Here is an 18,982-nt window from a genome sequence, read left to right on the forward strand (position 1 = left end):
AGTGCCCTGCTATGTGCTGTGCGTGTGATCTGGGACCCATCCACACATCCTCAGATTATGTTTGCACCTTCTTCTTACTGCCACAAAGTGCCAGTCGCTCAAGCTGCTACTCTCTATGGACATCCTCTTCTCCTAGACTGGTAAATATCGTCCTTTCCTGAATCTCTCTCACCCTTCCTCCCTGTTTTCCAGTTAGCCCTGTGTACACGTTGTGTGTGTTTTCCGGTGTGCTTGCTTTTACTGCCCCTCTGATAAAACCATTCCTGTTGAACATCTACCTGGTTCTTTCAGTGAGTTCTCTAAGGGAACGATCATGGTATACATTGGTGGAAATCATGTTAGTTACCCCCTCTCGCTGCTTCTCCCTGTATGCTAATTCTCCCAACACACAAGGAGCCCCCCCCCCAATTTGGGTCGACAACTCTAATAGGCATTAACAAAAATTAGGAAAGAGAAGGCATCCAAAATCAAATAGCTACCAGGACTTCAGAGAGAAGGAGTGGATTCTGGATGTTTTGGCTTAGAAAGAGACAGACCTTTCCCAGAGGAAATGTCTAGGCCTTGTTGGTCTCTTTGCTTTGTGATGCTTATCCTAAGATATAAAAGGCTAACCGTGTTACCGACGACTCACTTCTTATCCTGGTGCAGGCACACTGAGGAATCTGCAGGTATGCCTGCGCCAGAAGAAGTCATTTGTCGACAGTTACAGCTGCTGTGAACCCCTGGTAGGGCAGCACCAGGCCTCCCTGCTGTCTGCCCCAGGCTTCTAAGGGGCTGCAGAGGCAGTGCAGCGCTGTGGCTTGGTGAGAGGCCTTGCTCCCACAGTGGCAGGGGGGAACATCACACCATGCTGCAAAGGCAGCAAGAAGGCCCTGAGTGATGCTGCAGCCTGGCATGTGGCCATGGGAGGTCTGTGCCACCACAGAGACAACAGGGAGGCTTAGCGCAATACTGTTTACCAGCGGCGAGAGGGCCGCAGTGGGAGGACTACCCGCCATCTCTACGTTCTTAGGAGGGCTGCATGCAGTCTGTGCCAGGCTTCTGAGGGGCCATGGAGGCAGCAGGGAGGCACGGCAAGGCATGGTGTGGTGGCCCTCCCAAGGCTGCCACTGCTGCCACCTCCTCCAGCTTCGGAGCTGCTGCTGACCAGGAGCAGCAAACAATGGTGGTGGTACAGGTTGCTAGGGAAGTTTGGCTGGAAGAAATAAAACTGTAGAGGGGATTGGAACACCTGGTGGACAGAGCAGGGGCCACCAAGAAATGGGCAGGATGCGGGTTCAGGGCACTGAGCAAGTCAGGCAGGAGATGAGGGAGAAGGGGCTGAAGGAGGGGAAGCTGCAGAATAGAGAGCAAAGGAGGAGGGGAGGGATCAGGGGCTCATGCACCCCACATGCATCCACATAGAGCCCCTCATCCAAACTCATGCCTGCAAACCCACTCACACCCACCTACCCACCCACCAGCCCTTTGCACTCTCACACACACAGAAACATAGGCAGGCATGCAGAGGTGTGGAGCAATGCCACCACTGCCATGCTGAGCAGATTCAGGGACTTGGCTACCATCGCCCTAATGACCACAGCCTCATAGTATTTCCCCTAAATCTACAGTGAGTGCAGCGCCGAAGCATTTTGTTTCATTTTACTATTGGCATGAGAGGTCGTTGTTGCTTCGCTGTGGCAGCACCCTGCCTATCACTGTCAGCCCTGCCAATCATTGGGGACTATGTACGAAGAAGAGCTCTTACCACTGCGCCCAAAGGCAGAGGGAGGAGAAATGAGGAGGGAGGGAGTCAGTTGGAAACTGTGCATTAGAAGAGCATACCGTTGTGATTTAGCCTTAGAAAATGTAAGGTATGTCTGTATCTAAAAAGAAGGAAATAAGTCCAATATATAAAACTTCACTCGTGTTTGGGGGGGGGGGGGAATCTATAGTATTCTGTTATTTACGCTTTGCAGTAATACAGAAAACTGATGAAATCACTCCTGAGAAATGAGAGAATGCATTGATGAGACAATGATTCATCAGAGCTTTCCAGACACTAGGATTTCAATGCATTCTGTCTGGGAACTAATGCCCTAGCCTTGAAAGAACATTGCTTTCTGTTGTAGCTATCACCTTGTCAGTAATAGAGGTCACTAAAGATGTATGACCTCAGTGATCTTCTTACATTGCTATCTATGTATTGGATATCTGGTCAAATTTTAGGTCTTTTTAAAAAAACTAACCTGCTTAAAAAAGAATGTTCCTCCCTGAAATCATGACTAGCCACATAAGTTCCATTCTTCAGAGACTATGGAAATATCAGCTACAGAACAGAAATCTGAGAAAGAAATGCACAAGGCATTATTGGCTGTTCTGTAAACAGGAAGTTCCTTGGTTTTATAGAATTCTTCCCAATTTTCCATTTTCATCAAATCAATAAATAATTATACAGGTAGCATAAGTAGCAATAGCAAGTTATAAAACTAAGTCACAAGCTTGTTTAAAATATTACTATTTAAAGCTTCCCTTATCTCTTTTCCAGGATACTGTTACCATTCCTATAACTTATTATGGCTTATATACCTGTTCTTTTTTCTTTTAAAAATTGGTCTGGTTCACAAGTACATAGCTGCCATTTGATGAATCCAACACAAGTGCTAGTTGTGGGCCCAACGTCAAGAGGGGTCAAGGGGTGAGGATAATTCCGACATACACTTTGTTGGAATTAACAAAAGGCTACAACTTTATTGGTTACAGCTTATGGAGCATTGGTGCCGCACAGGGCATGGATCTGCAGCATCAGCTGACCTTTTGCTGACTGATGACTCCTGCCCCAGCCCTTCAGTCCACCTGCTGAAAGGGGAAACTATGGGGTGACAGGCTATGGGATTCCACATAAGCTCAAACCTTGGCATGGATCCCCCTGCAATCTGAGAGTGAGTATGCCCTAACAGCTGCCGAGTGGGTTTGTCTCTGCAATGCCCCCAAGATCCCTTAAGAATATCTTCAAGTATGGGGAAAATGGGCGGGTAGCCCCGTTTCCCTCCAAACGGACCCATGCCCAATGCCAAAACTGCCACTCCCAAAGCCGTGACAAAGGCTGCTTCCACACACATTGGATAATGCACTTTCAACGCTCTTTAGTGATCATTTGGAACTGGGTTTTCGTGTGTGAAACACAAAATCCACTTCTAAAGGATAACTAAAGTGCATTGAAAGTGCATTATTCAACGTGTGTGGAAACGGCCAGAGATAGAATAGCCAATAGCATAAAGCAGAGATATTGTAACCCAAGAGTCAATTCAAACATCCAACAAACCGAACAAGGATAAGATAGGTAGAAAGCTGGTTCAGGAGCCAAGTGCTGGAAGCCACAACTCCCCCCCCCCCGCCCCCTCAGCCAGCAGACTAGAGGTAGGACTTGACCTCCAGGTCCACCAGCAGAGAAGCCCTCCCAACACAAGCCCAGCCAGCCTGCTGCCAATTGACTGGCGGGGCATTTGAACTGCCAGCTGCTGTGCCACCCACCCAGAGGGTGCTAGGAGCCACCGTGCCCTTATTAATGGCAGCCACTGTGCTCCACAACCCTCCATCCTTCACAGGCCACAAACTGGGGCCCCAGGTAGGTCTGGGGCCAGGGCTTAGCATGTATGGAAAGAACCACCATTGATAGTATGTTGATACTGATTTATTCAAGCCACACTAACAGCAGCCAGACATCATGTGGTGAACATCCAACTGACACAGACATGTGTGAATCAGCTCATTAAATTAATTGCTTGAAACAATTAAGGCAAAATGTCTATTCTCTGAAACAAAACAAAGCTCTTCATGCATCATCTTTGTCATTGCCATATGAGCAGGGAACCCTTGGATTAGGTGATTCTCCGTGGTATTGTGTTAGCATCACAGCCTTAGGACATTGTACCAACATAACGATTGCCATGACAAATAGAAGTCATTTAGCATTATGCAAACAGGTTTTAGATAGAGCATGATGTGTATATGCCTTGTCTTGAAGGCTTTTTCAATTGTTTTCCTTTTACAAAAACTTGATCTGCAATGTAAATATTGTTGATTAGCTGACAGGGCCCCAAGAGTTCAACTACTGAAATGGATGCTGCAGGGAGATTTGTGGCAGAGGCACCTGGAAAAACAGCAGGGCATAGCTTTAGGCTTGCCGGTATTCCTGTAGCATGTGTGCCAGAACGAGAGGACTTGAGCCAGGGCTAACTGGAAAGGCAGACTAATTAAAGTATAGAGTCATTCATTACTGACCCATGGCGGGACGTCGCATCACGACGTTTTCTTGGCAGAATTTTTACAGGGTGGTTGGCCATTGCCTTCCCCAGTCATCTACACTTTACCCCCAGGAAACTGGGTACTCATTTTACCAACCTCAGAAGGATGGAAGGCTGAGTCAACCTTGAGCCGGCTACCTTAACTTGGCTTCCACCAGGATCGAACTCAGGTCGTGAGTAGAGCTTGGGATGCAGTACTGCCGCTTACCACTCTGTGCCACGGGGCTCTTAAAGTATAGAGTACCATGAGGGAAACTGGTGAAGTATAGAGTGAGAATAAACTGAGACTAAGTCAGCATGGAAAATCCCCAAAACATGACATGTGGAGTATCTTAGAGATTATACAGGGTGTGGGGATCTTTCATAAAGCAACCCCAATTCATTTAAATTAAGAAGTTAAGCATATGAGAGTCAGTTTGGTGTAGTGGTTAAGAGCATGGGACTCTAATCTGGAGAGCTGGGTTTGATTCCCCATTCCATGGAGGTTCTTTCCATACATGCTAAGCCCTGACCCCAGACCTACCTGAGGCCCCAGTTTGTGGCCTGTGAAGGATGGAGGGTTGTGGAGCACAGTGGCTGCCATTAATAAGGGCATGGTGGCTCCTAGCACCCTCTGGGTGGGTGGCACAGCAGCTGGCAGTTCAAATTCCCTGCCAGTCAATTGGCAGCAGGCTGGCTGGGCTTGTGTTGGGAGGGCTTCCCTGCTGGTGGACCTGGAGGTCAAGTCCTACCTCTGGTCTGCTGGCTGAGGGGGCGGGGGGGGGGGGGGGAGTTGTGGCTTCCAGCACTTGACTCCTGAACCAGCTTTCTACCCATCTCATCCTTGTTCTGTTTGTTGGATGTTTGAATTGACTCTTGGGTTACAATATCTCTGCTTTATGCTATTGGCTATTTTATCTCTGGCCATTTCCACACATGTTGAATAATGCACTTTCAATGCACTTTAGTTATCCTTTAGAAGTGGATTTTGTTTCACACACGAAAACCCAGTTCCAAATGATCACTAAAGAGCATTGAAAGTGCATCTGGGTGACCTTGGGTCAGTCACAGCTTCTAGGAGCTCTCTCAGCCCCACCCACCTCACAGTGTGCTTATTGTTGTGGGGATAACAACATACTTTGTAAACTGCTTTGAGTGGGCGTTAAGATGTCCTGAAGGGCAGTATATAAATCTAATGTTGTTATTGTTGTTATGATGTTGGACTTCTATATTAATAGCATGCTAAATGAACTAACTCTATAACTGGTGTGTGTGTGTGTGTAGAGCCCACAGATCTATTCTACTATTGAGTGGAGAATGTAGCCCCTCCTCCTGAGTCTGCCAGACCACCACACAAGCATACCATAACCCATACCATGGGATGTATTAGAGCAGGTTTGGCATATAGGTTGCTGTTAAAATTTGCAGCTTCTTGCCCTGATTTTTATGGTTAATGTTTTAATATAATTAATATATTGAATGCATTTTAAATATGATTTTGTTTGTTGTTACCCGCTCTGAGCCCGCTTGCAGGGATAGCGAGTTATAAATTCATTAAAATAAATAATAACAACAGTAGTGTCTTTCTCCAGTGCAAGATTCCTTCTCCCACTGCCAGATCGTAGCAGAATTGCTTTTTGCACTAGGGAAAGTTTCTTTGCAGCGAAGGAAGGTACCACTGTTAGCACAATAAATTAATGAGATCCAACCCAATATGTTTGAACTGGTATGGAATTGCTGTGTGAATAGTGACAACAAATAGAGTTCAGCCTTAGAAGTGAAAGAAGTTAATAACTTTTTGTTGTATTTTAGGACAAAATCAGACCTCAGGGTCTGGTGCTGAAAAAGTATAAATGGCATAGGGAAGTCTGAACCTATGGCAAAGCTCTGTGGTATCATTTAAGAGAGAAGTTTACACAAACCTGAGTGATCACACTGTCTTAAGTCTGTCTAATCCAAGCACAGTTAGATCTAATAATGCAGTTGATAAAGTTAATTTGTATTAAGAGTAACACTCTATAGGTTATGGGTATAATTGCATCCAGTGATTCTAATAAAAGTGTAATCTACCATAAATTAAAAAAAAACACCTCTGATAAAAGCCCACTGGGTTTTACAAAATTAGGTAGTAGAGGGCAGTGGCTTGCTGCACCGACATTGTTATTGGAGAGAGAAAAATTAATTTGCACTGAAGAGGCAATGTGCCTATAATACGGTGGCTATTGGTGATTATCTTGGCCAGGTTGCCCTTCCTAACCTGGAGTCAGCCTTGTGTTCAAGGGAGAGAGTTGAGAGAGCAACTGGAACTTTACCTGTAGTTTTTTCCACAAACATTCCTATTGCTAGAGAGAAAGCAAAAGCATCTGCTTTTAAGTGCTTGTATCCTTGCAATTAGAATTGCACTAGCAGCAGTAAAAGAATCTGTCTATGCATATCATCTTCCTGTATACACACACAAGTTTTGGAGGAATTGCGGCAATGCAGTCACACGTGATTGAATGAACAGAAAACACCGAGGTTGACAAACACAAATAAGTATCAACAAATCCAATAAATTATGCCGTAATATACAACCTAAGCAAAAATGGTTCTTAAATTATACTGGTAGTGTGATTGCCACTAAGAATTCAAAGTCTGTGGGTTTCCAGTTACTTGGGAAAGCCATGTGTGTGAAGCAGTTCTCCTCTGCAATTTGAGCATTTTGACCACACCAGGAAAGTTCTCCTTTCCAGGGCAGCTTTCTGTGATCTTGCTTCCCCAGAGGCAGGAGCCAATGTTGCTTTCCAATTCTGACTGAAAGAGTCAACTTAGGGCAAGAGTATGAGCTGAGCTCAACTGTTGTTACTGTAGATTCCATCCACAAACAAGATTCATACAGTTACTGGCAATAGATGTTTTTACTGCCCATTGGCTTGCATATCCCCAGGTAACAAACTCCCAATCAACACCAAAAATGCCCAATAGGCAATAGTAGTTTTCCTTCTGCCTGACAGAGTATCAGTTCCTGCAGTTCTGGAGTGTAGCTCATCTTAACACCTTTGGCATACTGCACCACAGCTGAGCTGGCTTTATGGGGGAGCAAGCAAGGGGATGCAAGGCCATTAGCATGAAAATGCCAATTTATATAATTTTAGAAACAAAACTGAAACTTCTCTTTCATTTTCATGAGACTGTATGTTTGGAATGGAATTGTGTGCATGGAGGGATGCATGGCACAAGCTAGTATCAGGTCCAGAAGAAATGCGTGGCCCCAGCACTTTCCCCCCGTTTTATTCTTTTTGTCACAACCTCCAGAACCTTTGTCCTACAGCTCCCCTCCTCCAAGACTCCATGCAATACTTGTATTCCATTCTATCAGACTTCCTCATGTTCAGTCCTCTTCTGCCAGATGATGCCATTCACTTCCTTTGCTTGATTTAGAACACTCCATATTTCTACAGAAAACATGCCACAGTATATAGTATGGAAAGGGTCCAGTATTGTGACATTTAAAATGCCATTTTTCTTTGCAAAGCACTTTGCATACAGAGGCCGAGTTATAAAACCTATGCAAATCAAAGTGTACAAAAAAGTCTACAACTTATTTGAAGAACAAGATGTACTAATGACAAACACATATGCGTAACAATTAAAATATATGCAATTAAGCTGTTTTGTCTCCCACAGCCTCTTTGTAATTAGAGTTCATGCTTCAGAGTACACTAAAAAAAAACCCACCAGATTTAAAAAGCAAAAATGAATAAGCCAATTAATGGATGTACAAATAGGATTACTTTTGAAAGAACACAAGTATGTAGCTCTCTGTAGATTTTCAAGAGCAAATATCTGAAGTCTAATTAATGCTGGCAAACATATTTTAGCATTTCTTGAATTATCACTGGATGCTGTAATAGACATCCTTTAGACACACCTTTGCTTACTATTTTGCTCAAAACAGTAACTTACTGCATAAGTACAATTCCATTGCATTTGAATATGTTTACAATTCTAGCCAACACACCTATATATAACACTTGCTTGACAGCGACAGATGCAATTCCTATGGCAGTCGTTTTAGATAAACAGAAATTTGACAGCAATCCCTTGGGCTCCACATAGTGTAGCTTTGCTCTGACAGCCATCAGACTTTGTTAATTTTCAACACACATAATCTATTCAAACCAGTTTTCCTTCAGTAAAAAGAGTATGGCATCATCATATCCATCTTGGTACAGCGCTTCCATTTTCTTCTGGCTTGGTGGAAACAGAGCCTGGTGAAGTCGTATGAGGTTGGCTATGGATAACTGAAACCAAGAAGCAAGACAAATGAAGGGACACTTTTTAAAACAGAGCATGAGTATTTACTCTTAATCAAAACAGCATAACATTTTCAATTTGTTTGGGTTAGATTTATATGACTACATAGAAGGATACAGACTGCATCAGAGATTTCAAGTGATTGAGGTAAGTCACAAGAAGACAATCCATGCCCTAAACCAGCTCATAAAATCTCCATGATTTTGAGGAAGCACTCTCACAAACAGTGTTACTCTAAATATAGTCAGAAGCAATAATGAACATTGCCTAACATCTGGCCATACTGATATGATCTTATTCTGTATTCACCCACTGAAAAGGAGTTGTTTAAGGTCTGCCTGAAAACAAGCAGCTTGACACCCCAATTTTCCTTCAAGCACTTTATATTTGTACTCTGTAGATGGTGCCACTAAATGGAAAAGGTACTCCCCTCTGGGTACAGAAATTTTTATTTTGGTAATAATTGATAACTGACTGTAATGATTTCAAGGTGTGTGTACCTAATTTAAGATTGTTAGCAAACAGTTTTCACAGCAGTGATATACATAAAAATGATAAATGGTCCACAAGGAAAACAGAATTAGCCCTAATTTGAAATGAAACTATCCCTAATTTTCTCCTACTTCATCAGAGTAACACATAGAACCAGGGCTTTTTTTCAGCAGGAACGTGGTGGAACGGAGTTCGGGCACCTCTTGGAAATGGTCACATGGCTGGTGGCCCCACCCCCTGATCTCCAGACAGAGGGGTTTAGATTGCCCTCCGCACCGCAAAACTCCCCTCTGTCTGGAGATCAGGGGGCGGGGCCACCAGCCATGTGACCATTTTCACTGAGGGCGATTTAAACTTTAAAAAACTCCCCCCTTGTTCCAGCTGACCCAAAGTGACATCATTGTGCAGTCCTGAGTTCTACTGAGTTCCACCACCTCTTTTCTCAGAAAAAAAGCCCTGCATACAACTATACAATGAATGTGGAAACCACAGAGAAGCCCACTTGATAAAGGTCTCAAAGTCCACTGTGCATATGAATGTGTAAAGAAACAATAAATTACTACCATGTGTGCAGTACTACAGACTATCAGATAACTATGTGGTAGAAAATTCTGCTATGTAGCAATATGATCATTTGTATTTATCAAAAATAAGAATTTAATCACTGAAATCAATAGCAGTTTGGAATATGTATTATCTTCATATTAACACCCACATTGTGGAGCAATGAACATACAGAGTGTAACCTAGCAGTGTGATTTCTTTCATGAAGCCATTCTTTCTGGCTGAACTCTTAACTTTATCACAGCCAACCTCTGCTATAAGACCCGTCAACATTTTGAGATAGCACACCCAAAGTCTCCTGCAAACTACTCAACTGCCTACAAGGATAGTTTCAAATAAAAATATATCAGCCCCTTAACACCTGCCCTTCTGTCCAGGACATTTATCCCACCCTTCCTCCAAGGGGCTCAGGCAGGTCACATATAGTGCAATCCTATGCAGAATTACTCCAGTCTAAGCCCACTGAAATCAAGGAATTTAGATGGGAGCAGGGCTTTTTTTCCTGGGAAAAGAGGTGGTGGAACTCAGTGGGTTGCCCTTGGAGAAAATGGTCACGTGGCTGGTGGCCCTGCCCCCCCCCGATCTCCAGACAGAGGGGAGTTTAGATTGCCCTCTGTGCTGCTGAGCGGCGCGGAGGGCAATCTAAACTCCCCTCTGTCTGGAGATCAGGGGGCGGGGCCACCAGCCACGTGACCATTTTCAAGAGGTTCCGGAACTCCATTCCACTGCGTTCCAGCTGGAAAAAAAGCCCTGGATGGGAGTAAGGCTGCACAGGATTGCACTAATAGTTAAGCAGGTTAGGATGAGAGAGAAGGGCAGGGTTTAAAGTTAATCAGTAAGCTTCAGACTGGATGGACGATTTGACAAATCTAATGTTAAGAACTTTTAAAAATGTTGACATTTCAGAAGACTTTTTTTTAGTAACAACCTTCTGTACTACCTGTAAGTGTAATAAGGTGCTTGAGTGGGCAGAGTAGGCCTGGATACATTGCTAATAAGCGTGTGCCTACCTGGCATGGTTGTTATTGGCTGTCTGCTTGTTAGGGTTAAAAAAAACTTTACAGACTGTCAAAAAGGAGTTGGGTTCGAAGTTGGCCTTTATTCTTTGCAGAATAAAAGTGCTTTTGAGAGCCAGCCTAAGCAGATCTACTCATAATCCTATTTAAGACTCTTCAACAGGGCTGACTTTTGGAAATTGTTCATGGAGTGGCACAGTTAGTGTAGATTCTTGATCTGGGCCTTGCCTGGGTGGTAAATGATGCAATACAGTCATTTAAAATGTGATGTGAAAGCATTTGCTTTGGTATCACGCCTGAATATGGCTTTTTTTTTTGTGCTGTCATTTGGATATATAGCCTGGGTAGAACAAAAGCAACAATACCTACAACCAAAGCAATGGGCAGGTTTTAAAAAATTATCTGGCAGAATTGATGTGTTTCTATAGCTGATGCATGAATGACCTAGTGTCGTCTGAGCTGGACAGAGTGAAAAAAAAGTTACATGCTCAGAAATCTATATAAAGGACTGCAAAATTATGAAATCCAGGTCTGTTATACATCACCCAAATTGGCAGAGGTGCTCTCAGATGTGGTGCTAGAGATGCCCAGACTGCTTGTCCTGGGTGACTTCAACATTTATGCTGACTGCTCCTCTCCAGGGCTAGTCCAGGATTCTGTAGGCTCTCTGGCTCTGTAGGCCTCTCTCAAATTGTGAAGGGCCTGATACACTAAAGAAGTCACACCCTGGTCTTAATCTTTTGCACTGAACCTTTGAGGAAGGTCTTATTCTAAGCTCCACCTACCTCACAGGGCGTCTGTTGAGGGGAGAGGAAGGGAAGGTAAGCTGCTCTGAGTTTCAGGTAGTGAAGGGCAGGGTATAAAACCAACTCTTATTATTATTTTAGGACTGGAGATCTGGCTTCAGCTATGCTCTCGGTATTATCTACTGAAGGCAAGGTGAAAATGGCATCAACACGCAGCAAAAAAGGAAGCCTGGTTAAACTCATGGGGCCTAGTTAAACTCATGGAGCCTTCTGGTTTCCTAGATGCTTGGAGGGATCTTAGGATTCCAAATATATGCTGTTAGGGCTGTTAAAGCTATGTTAAGGGGTGGAAGTCAGTCCCAAGATGTCTGAAAGACATCTTGAAAGATGATGCAGAAAACTCACACAGAATCTGACAAGAGCATGCCATACAGCCCATTGGAAGACTTATGAAGTAGAAGTGATAACAGCTAAGAAACATTTTTTTCTCAGCAACTTTTAATCAGCCCATTCACAACCAGCCCAAATGTTTAAGGTTTCTCAACATCTGCTGATTCTTAAACTGAACCTTTAATGTCTCAGAAACATACATTTAACTGAGAGCGGAACTACAAGTGATGCCTGACACAGGTTGGACACTTGTCAGCTTCCCTCAAGTTTTGATGGGAAATGTAGGCAGCTTGGCGGAATGTTGGACAAGTGACAGTTGAAAAGTCCATTGGACAGCAGTCAGAGAGCCAAGCTGCAAGACTAGGATGCCTACATTTCCCATCAAAACTTGAGGGAAGCTGATAAGTGTCCAACCTGTGCCTTTTGTCACTTGTAGTTCCACTCTGAGACATCTTTGCAAGGTTTTCTGCTGATAAAATAACATGAATACACTCTGACCTTGGGCCAAGCTACACATGACGAATGACACTTGAACGGCAAGTGGATTGAGTGGAGGGCAAGTGAACAGGGAGAAATACACTTGCTGTTCAAGTGTCATTCGTCATGTGTAGCTTGGCCCCTTGATGCTGGCTGTAATATAGGTCAGGCAGACGGAATGTTTAATATATCATCTGGTCTGCTTCTGGACCATTTTGATGCACTTACTGTGAAGGGTACTGATAGGATTTTCAAATCTGTGAAGGCCACCTCCATGTGCACTGGGCCTTGCCCATCCTAGCTGCTAAAATTATGTAAGGCCCACATTCATGAGCCCTAGATGACTATCATAAATCAGTCACTAACTGATCCATCACAAAAGAAATCCCTTCACCATAACGATGTGGCCAATTGTTGCCAGGTCTCTAATCTGCCCTTTCTAGGCAAAGTGACTGAGAGATCAGTAGGAGACCAACTTCAGGTTTTCTGTGATACCTCATGTGCTTTTCAGTTTGGTTTCAGGACAGGCTACAGAACAGAGATGGCTCTGACGGCTTTAGCTAATGACCTCTGCCTGAATGTAGATAAAGGCTATGCTGCTTTGCTGCTCCTACTGATATATCCGCAGTTTTTGTACAGTAGATCATGCTATCGTATTGAGGTGACTGGAGGCAGAAGTAGGTATCTGGAGATGTGCCCCGGACTGATTTAAATCGTTCCTCATGGATCAGACTCAAATGGTTGCCATTGGAGACCAGTTATCTTCAGTGTGGGAGTTGTTCTGCGGGGTTCTATGGGGCACGATCTTATCCCCCATGTTATTCAATCTCTATGTAAAGCCTATAGGAGAAATAGTTCATAGCTTTGGAACTGTATCTGATAAATATATGGATGACACCAAGTTTTACATATCTCTATCCATATCCACTGGTTGTGAGCAGCTGCCTGACTGCTCAGGTTAAATGGCTGAAAGCAAATAAATTGAAACCAAACCTACACACAAGATGAAGTGATGGTTGGGAAGGCTGGTTGGGAAGGCAGACATCTTGAAGGACATGATGCTTTGAGCTTCAACTGATCCTTGCTGACCCAGTTAAAAACCTAGGGGTTATACTGCATCCAGCATTGTTGCTGGAAATGCAAGCTAACGCAGCTGTAAAAAACGTTTTATTCCAACCCAGTCTAGCCTGAAAGATGGCCACCTGATTTCCATGCCTCAGTAACATCAAGACTAGACTACTGTAATACACTCTACATAAGCTTCTCCCCAAAGTCAATTCAGAGACTGCAGGTGGTGCAGAAGGCGCTCAGCTATTATTAAGAGCCTGCATTTTACAACCATTCTTCAGTCACTCCACTGGTTGCACATTATTTACCAGGTTCAATTTAATGTATTGGCTATCACAAAGTCCTTCATAGCCTTGGTCTCTCACATATGTAGGACCACCTCTCTCTCCTCATGCTCCACCACAACAGCGTCATTCAGCTGAGCATGGTGTTCTGAAAGTGTCTCCCTGCAAATGGGCAAAATCAGCGACTGTCTCTACATGCACATTCTCTGGTGTGGCCCCACTTTATGGAATGGCTTGCCTGATGAGGTCAGGAAGGCTCCCACTTGCCTAGATTTTTGCAAACTATGCAAAGCGGAATTGTTCAGGAGTGCTGTTTTTGCACAGGTAACAGGGCTGTACTGAAATGAAATTATTCAAAAAGTTGCATTGGTAAATAGATATGGAGTGGGTACTATACTACTTTGATCTTTGTTACTGTAAGTATGCTTCTGCTATGTAATTTTTGCATTATTTAACGTGTCATGTTTAATTGCTTAATTTATGCTTTGTTTCAGCTGTTTCAGATTTCTGCAATCCAAACCCTACTGCACTATTTTGAGTCTCAGAGCCAAGCTACAAGTGACGAATTACACTTGAATGGCAAGTGAACAGACTCACGTGTATTCCTCCTTGTTCACTTGCCATTCACTTGTACTCCACTTGATCACTATGTGAATGGCAAGTGAACAGGGAGGAATACACATGAGTCTGTTCACTTGCCATTCAAGTGTAATTCATCACTTGTAGCTTGGCTCTAAGTGAGAAAGGCAAACTATACATAATGTAAACAAATAAACTTCCTAGACAAAAACTATTCTGGAGTTATGCAAACATCATTTTCAGTTGCACATCTTACCATGAAATCTTGCTTTGCAATTTTAACATAAACATTTATGCGTCCTTTGTTTTGTGGGCAGATGTCTAGTCGTCCGCAGAAGGGAGAAACTGTCACAGTTCGACCCACTGGCAGGATAGGGAGGCCATTGGTTAATCCACCATCAATCCATTTCTAGCAGAAAGTGAAACTGGATTTAGTTATGCTGCATCAGTATTCAGCATAGCCTATTATTCTGTCTTCCACCAACATGCTTTCCTACTACATACAAATATATTAAAAAGAACAGATTATTCAGAAGTGTCAGGATGCATAACTTCCTGTTACAAAATTTCAAAACAAACACTATGTTTGGGGATACTAAACAGAAACAACCTTTTGCTATATTTCAGTCATTCTTTTTGGTGAATAATACCATCTTTTTCAAATGTGCATGAAAAGTCCTAAACTATTTCACTGGCTTTTCCAAAACATATATGGTTGTATCCCATTCTTAATTAACTCACAGTACTTGGTGCCCTTCAAAGTGTATTTCCTGCTGAGTGACGGTTCGCTGGAAGCCATCTGTCAGTGGACGAGGTTGAATGAGTTGGTTGCCAGTTGGGTCAACAAAGCTGATAACTTTTGGGCAAAGTTAGAATAATCCAACACCTATACTCATAAAGCAGGTGGGATCTTTTGCTCTGATTATGGAAGCATGTTCCCTGCTCTCACAAGAGAGGATAGCCCACATCTTTTGAGGAGAGAAAGGGAGCATGTGTGACTCATGAAGCCATTTAGGGCTGGGGTTTGTCTAAGTAATTGGCCTTTTTTTACCCAAAGTACCTCCCATTAGCTATCCGTGGCTGAAGCAGCAGGTAAGCAGCTTACTTTCTAGGTAATTGTCCTTCTTGACAACCTAATAACTATACTTTCCGCCCCTGTACTTTACCTTGAAATGCACTTTTTGATTTTATTTCTAGTAATTATGACATACGTTACAAGAATAAATGGAACTGTAAAATGCTTAGTTAAAACGCAGTTATGGGATTAGGCAGGTGGCAACCCAAGAGAGAGCCTTTTTTGGCCATGGCCCCCAAACTAATTTTTTTTTTGGGGGGGGGGAGTAAAATTTTCTAATCTATTGATATTATCTGGATAATATCATGGGGACAGAGTTCTGCTTAAAAAGGCATCTCATCTGTGATGAACCCTATCCCGAATCCTTTACTACAAAAGATCTGGAGAGAACTTCTATTTAGCTATACACACAACCTGTATGTGCTCTGATTCAACAGACATAAGAGAAGAACTGGGCATGAACATGCTGGCTCCATCCCCTGCTTATGCATGACTAACATGCTGGCTCATGGGCACTACATTTACAGGCTGAAGAAGTTACAAACGTTGTTAGCAGTTGATCACGACCCTCATGCTGATAGGGCAGCTTATGAATATGGCTATATCATAAGCCCCTCTCCTCATATGTTTCAAACATAGAAGTGCTGCCTGATAAGGCAGAAGATGGCTGCCAACCCCGGCCAGGAGTTGGAAAATTCCTGGCACGTGAGTGATAGGAAAGACCTGGAGATGTGCAAAGCTATAAAACAAAAGAAATATTCCAGGAGTTCCTGAGATAACCTCTTCCACACCCTGCTGATCTTCCCTTATTCACTCTCCCAATTTGCATTATTCAGGGACCTGACAAGCCCCACCTATCCAGCCATCACGGGTCAGCAATCATTTCCCTCATCTTTAGTTCCTCCCAGGAAGGCACCAGCTAGCCTTCCCCAATTTTATTGTTTCACATCCGGACCAAGCATGATGTTATTGCTTTGAGGCTGAGACACCCAGTCATGCCTCAGAGTATGTTACATACCATGATTTGGCTGCCCAGCCACAAGCCGTGTGTGTTCTTGGATCCTACACCCACCCTCAGATGCATGTCTCAGCCATGAAGCATTCATGCCACAAAACATTGGTTGCTCAAAGCTGCTATGCTACAGACATCCCCTATCTTCTAGACTGGTGAATGTCACCCAGCCCTGCACTCCTTTCCATTTTCTTCCCTGTTTTCTAGTTAGCGCTGTGTGCATGGTGTGTGCGATTTCCTGTACGTTTGCTTTTGCTATCCCTTTAATAAAAAAAACTATCACTGTTGAACATCCACCTGTTTTTATTAAGAGTTCTCTAGAGTAGAGATGGGCACGAACCAGGAAGAATCTGAACCATGTGGTTTGTGGTGCGTCACATTTCACAAACCATGAACTTTCACGAACTTGCCCCAGTGCGTGAACTGGTTCGTTTGGTTCATGAAAACATCACTTTCAGGGCAGCAGCAGGTCTGCAAAAGAGGGGTTTGCGCTTCTGGTTTCCCCCTTTTAAATGCCTGCCACTTTTCAGCTGATGGGAGGGGGATCCCCCATCAGCTGAAAAAAAGCTGCTGGCTTGAAAGCAGCAATACTTTTCTTGCGTGGCAAGAAAAGTGTTACTGCTTTCAAACTCTTGCTGCCTTTTTCATCTGATGAGAGGGGGATGCCCCTCCTCTCAGTAGAAAAAAGCGGAAGTCCCTTTGAAAGCAGCAACATTTTCTCGCAGGCAAGAAAAGTGTTGCTGCTTTCAAACACCTCCTGTCAGCTGAAAAACAGCCAGGTGAACACCTCTACTGCAGAAAGCCGATCTCCGGTTGCCTAGGAAATTGATTGATGGTGCCAGGCTGTCTGCAGTGACAAAACAAAAAATGAACTGGCCTAAAGTTCATCGTGGTTCATCAGAAAAGGGCTCTGATGAACCACCACAAACCGGCCCAGTTCATGGCAAACTTTGGTTTGTATTTCGGTCCATGCCCATCTCTACTCTAGAGGAATGATCCAGGTATACACTGGTGGAAAAATCTCACTTAGTTACCCCCTCTCATTGCTTCTTCTCGTACGATAATTTCCCCCAACTCATAAGGAGACTACCTATTCAGGTAACAATGTCCCCATAAATGGAAGTACTGCTTTTCAAATGTTCCCGATCAAAGTAAGCTTGCACGTGTGTGAAGTGCACTTTCTCCATGTGTACAGTTTGCTAATGAGCCAAATACTGTACACTGGCAGAGGACAGGGCCAGCACAATTGTGCCCATTCCTTCTCCATGGGTTGATTCTACATGTGCATATGATATGTGCAGAGAACTACAGAAAAGCTCTATCCAGATCTTTTGTAATAAGGGATTCATTGCACGGCTTACTATAGCTGAGCTGCCTATTTAGACAATGGAATAAAAAACACAATGGCACTTTCTTTACCCATCAAGAAGCTGAGCTGGTTCGTCTTCTGGCACAAGACAATCTGTTGTAGAATTTCCAGGCACCTAATCATCCAGATGATGTGGTTATTTTCAGTGTCAGAAGTGCTTTTACACATTACGGATACAATCTGGGTGCCAGTCACATCAAAGCAAGTCTCAGGGCTACTATGCTACCAATGTGACATATACAGAGGTACAGAAATTCGGTCCTGTATTTCATCTGATTACCAAATTTTCCATTTTGGCAAAAACAAAACAACTTTAAAAAACAGAAATACAAACCTCTCCTTGATAATCCACTGCACTGATTCCTGCATACAAAGGAATAAAACTACTGGCTAGGAGAGCCTAAAGAAGAAAGGCAAACAAAAAAGAGTCAAAATACTTTAATGTATTAAGATCTTCTTTATGTTTTCACCAATGGTTGTTATTCTTATTATTAATTTAACTCGTTTTTCAAATGATGCAGCATATGCACTTCTAATTTGTCTCTCATGAATCTGCTGCCTTTGCCTGATGACAAGGTCAGCTCTATAACCACAGTTGTCTCATGAAAAACAGCCTTCCCAACATCCTGTTCCATCCTCATTCATTTGAAAATATGTGTTTTTAGTGCTAGATAATGGAGCAAGGCTTTAAATCACATCAGCTCTTGAATTTTCAGTAAAATCTTGCTCTGAAAGATTACATTGGATCGTCTAAACTACCTCAAGGAAAGCAATAAGAACCCACATTCGCTAGCCTCTGCCCTTTATATGCAAAAGTTGAACAACGTGCTCCAGATTATCAGTCTAAAAACATAGGAAATTACTCCATCTGAGATACTTTAAAGAGGCTTCAATAGCCATCTGTTTCGGACTAATGTAGATTTGCTTGTCAAAGTCCAAAATCCTTCTGCTCACCTTTATCTTCAAGTGTGTTTGTTTATGCGTGGAGAGGGAAGAGGAGAAATGTGGTTAAGGTAAAGACTTGCTTTGGATATTGTTTTTATTGGTCCTGATTCAGTTTAGATGTGTCAAGGATCCTGAATGGGGATCCACAATTTTATCAACCAAAAGGGGGAGGGGAGAAAGCAAAAGAGTTTGGGTGGAAGCCTCCTTTGGTACATGAATCTCCTTTACTAGACTGAAATGATGCAACTCTTCATTCTTTTTTTCTGCCTAATACAAGCCTTGGCCTTCAGATATCATATTCTTCAGAGGGAAAATGCCCTGCTTACTTACACATACATGCAGAAAATGGATGAGGGATTATTATTTCTCAAGGAATAAAGGCCCCAGTTATTAAGGTTTACAGA

General features: G+C 43.2%; 1 protein-coding gene across 7 annotated transcripts in view; it reads right to left on the bottom strand.

The window, feature by feature from the left end:
* Positions 1-6,438: 6,438 nt before the first annotated feature.
* Positions 6,439-18,982, bottom strand: part of PNPLA4 (patatin like phospholipase domain containing 4) — a 38,251-nt gene continuing 25,707 nt past the window's right edge. For all 7 annotated transcript variants that reach the window (XM_054974817.1, XM_054974816.1, XM_054974818.1 and 4 more), the window contains 3 exons: positions 17,968-18,033; positions 14,434-14,586; positions 6,439-8,548 (listed from right to left, as the gene is read on the bottom strand). In XM_054974817.1, coding sequence (XP_054830792.1) covers positions 8,417-8,548; positions 14,434-14,586; positions 17,968-18,033 — 351 coding nt within the window. In that variant the 3' untranslated portion in view covers positions 6,439-8,416. The remainder of the gene's footprint in view (positions 8,549-14,433; positions 14,587-17,967; positions 18,034-18,982) is intronic.

Source organism: Eublepharis macularius, chromosome 3 (assembly GCF_028583425.1).
Source record: "Eublepharis macularius isolate TG4126 chromosome 3, MPM_Emac_v1.0, whole genome shotgun sequence".
Lineage (NCBI taxonomy): Eukaryota > Metazoa > Chordata > Lepidosauria > Squamata > Eublepharidae > Eublepharis > Eublepharis macularius.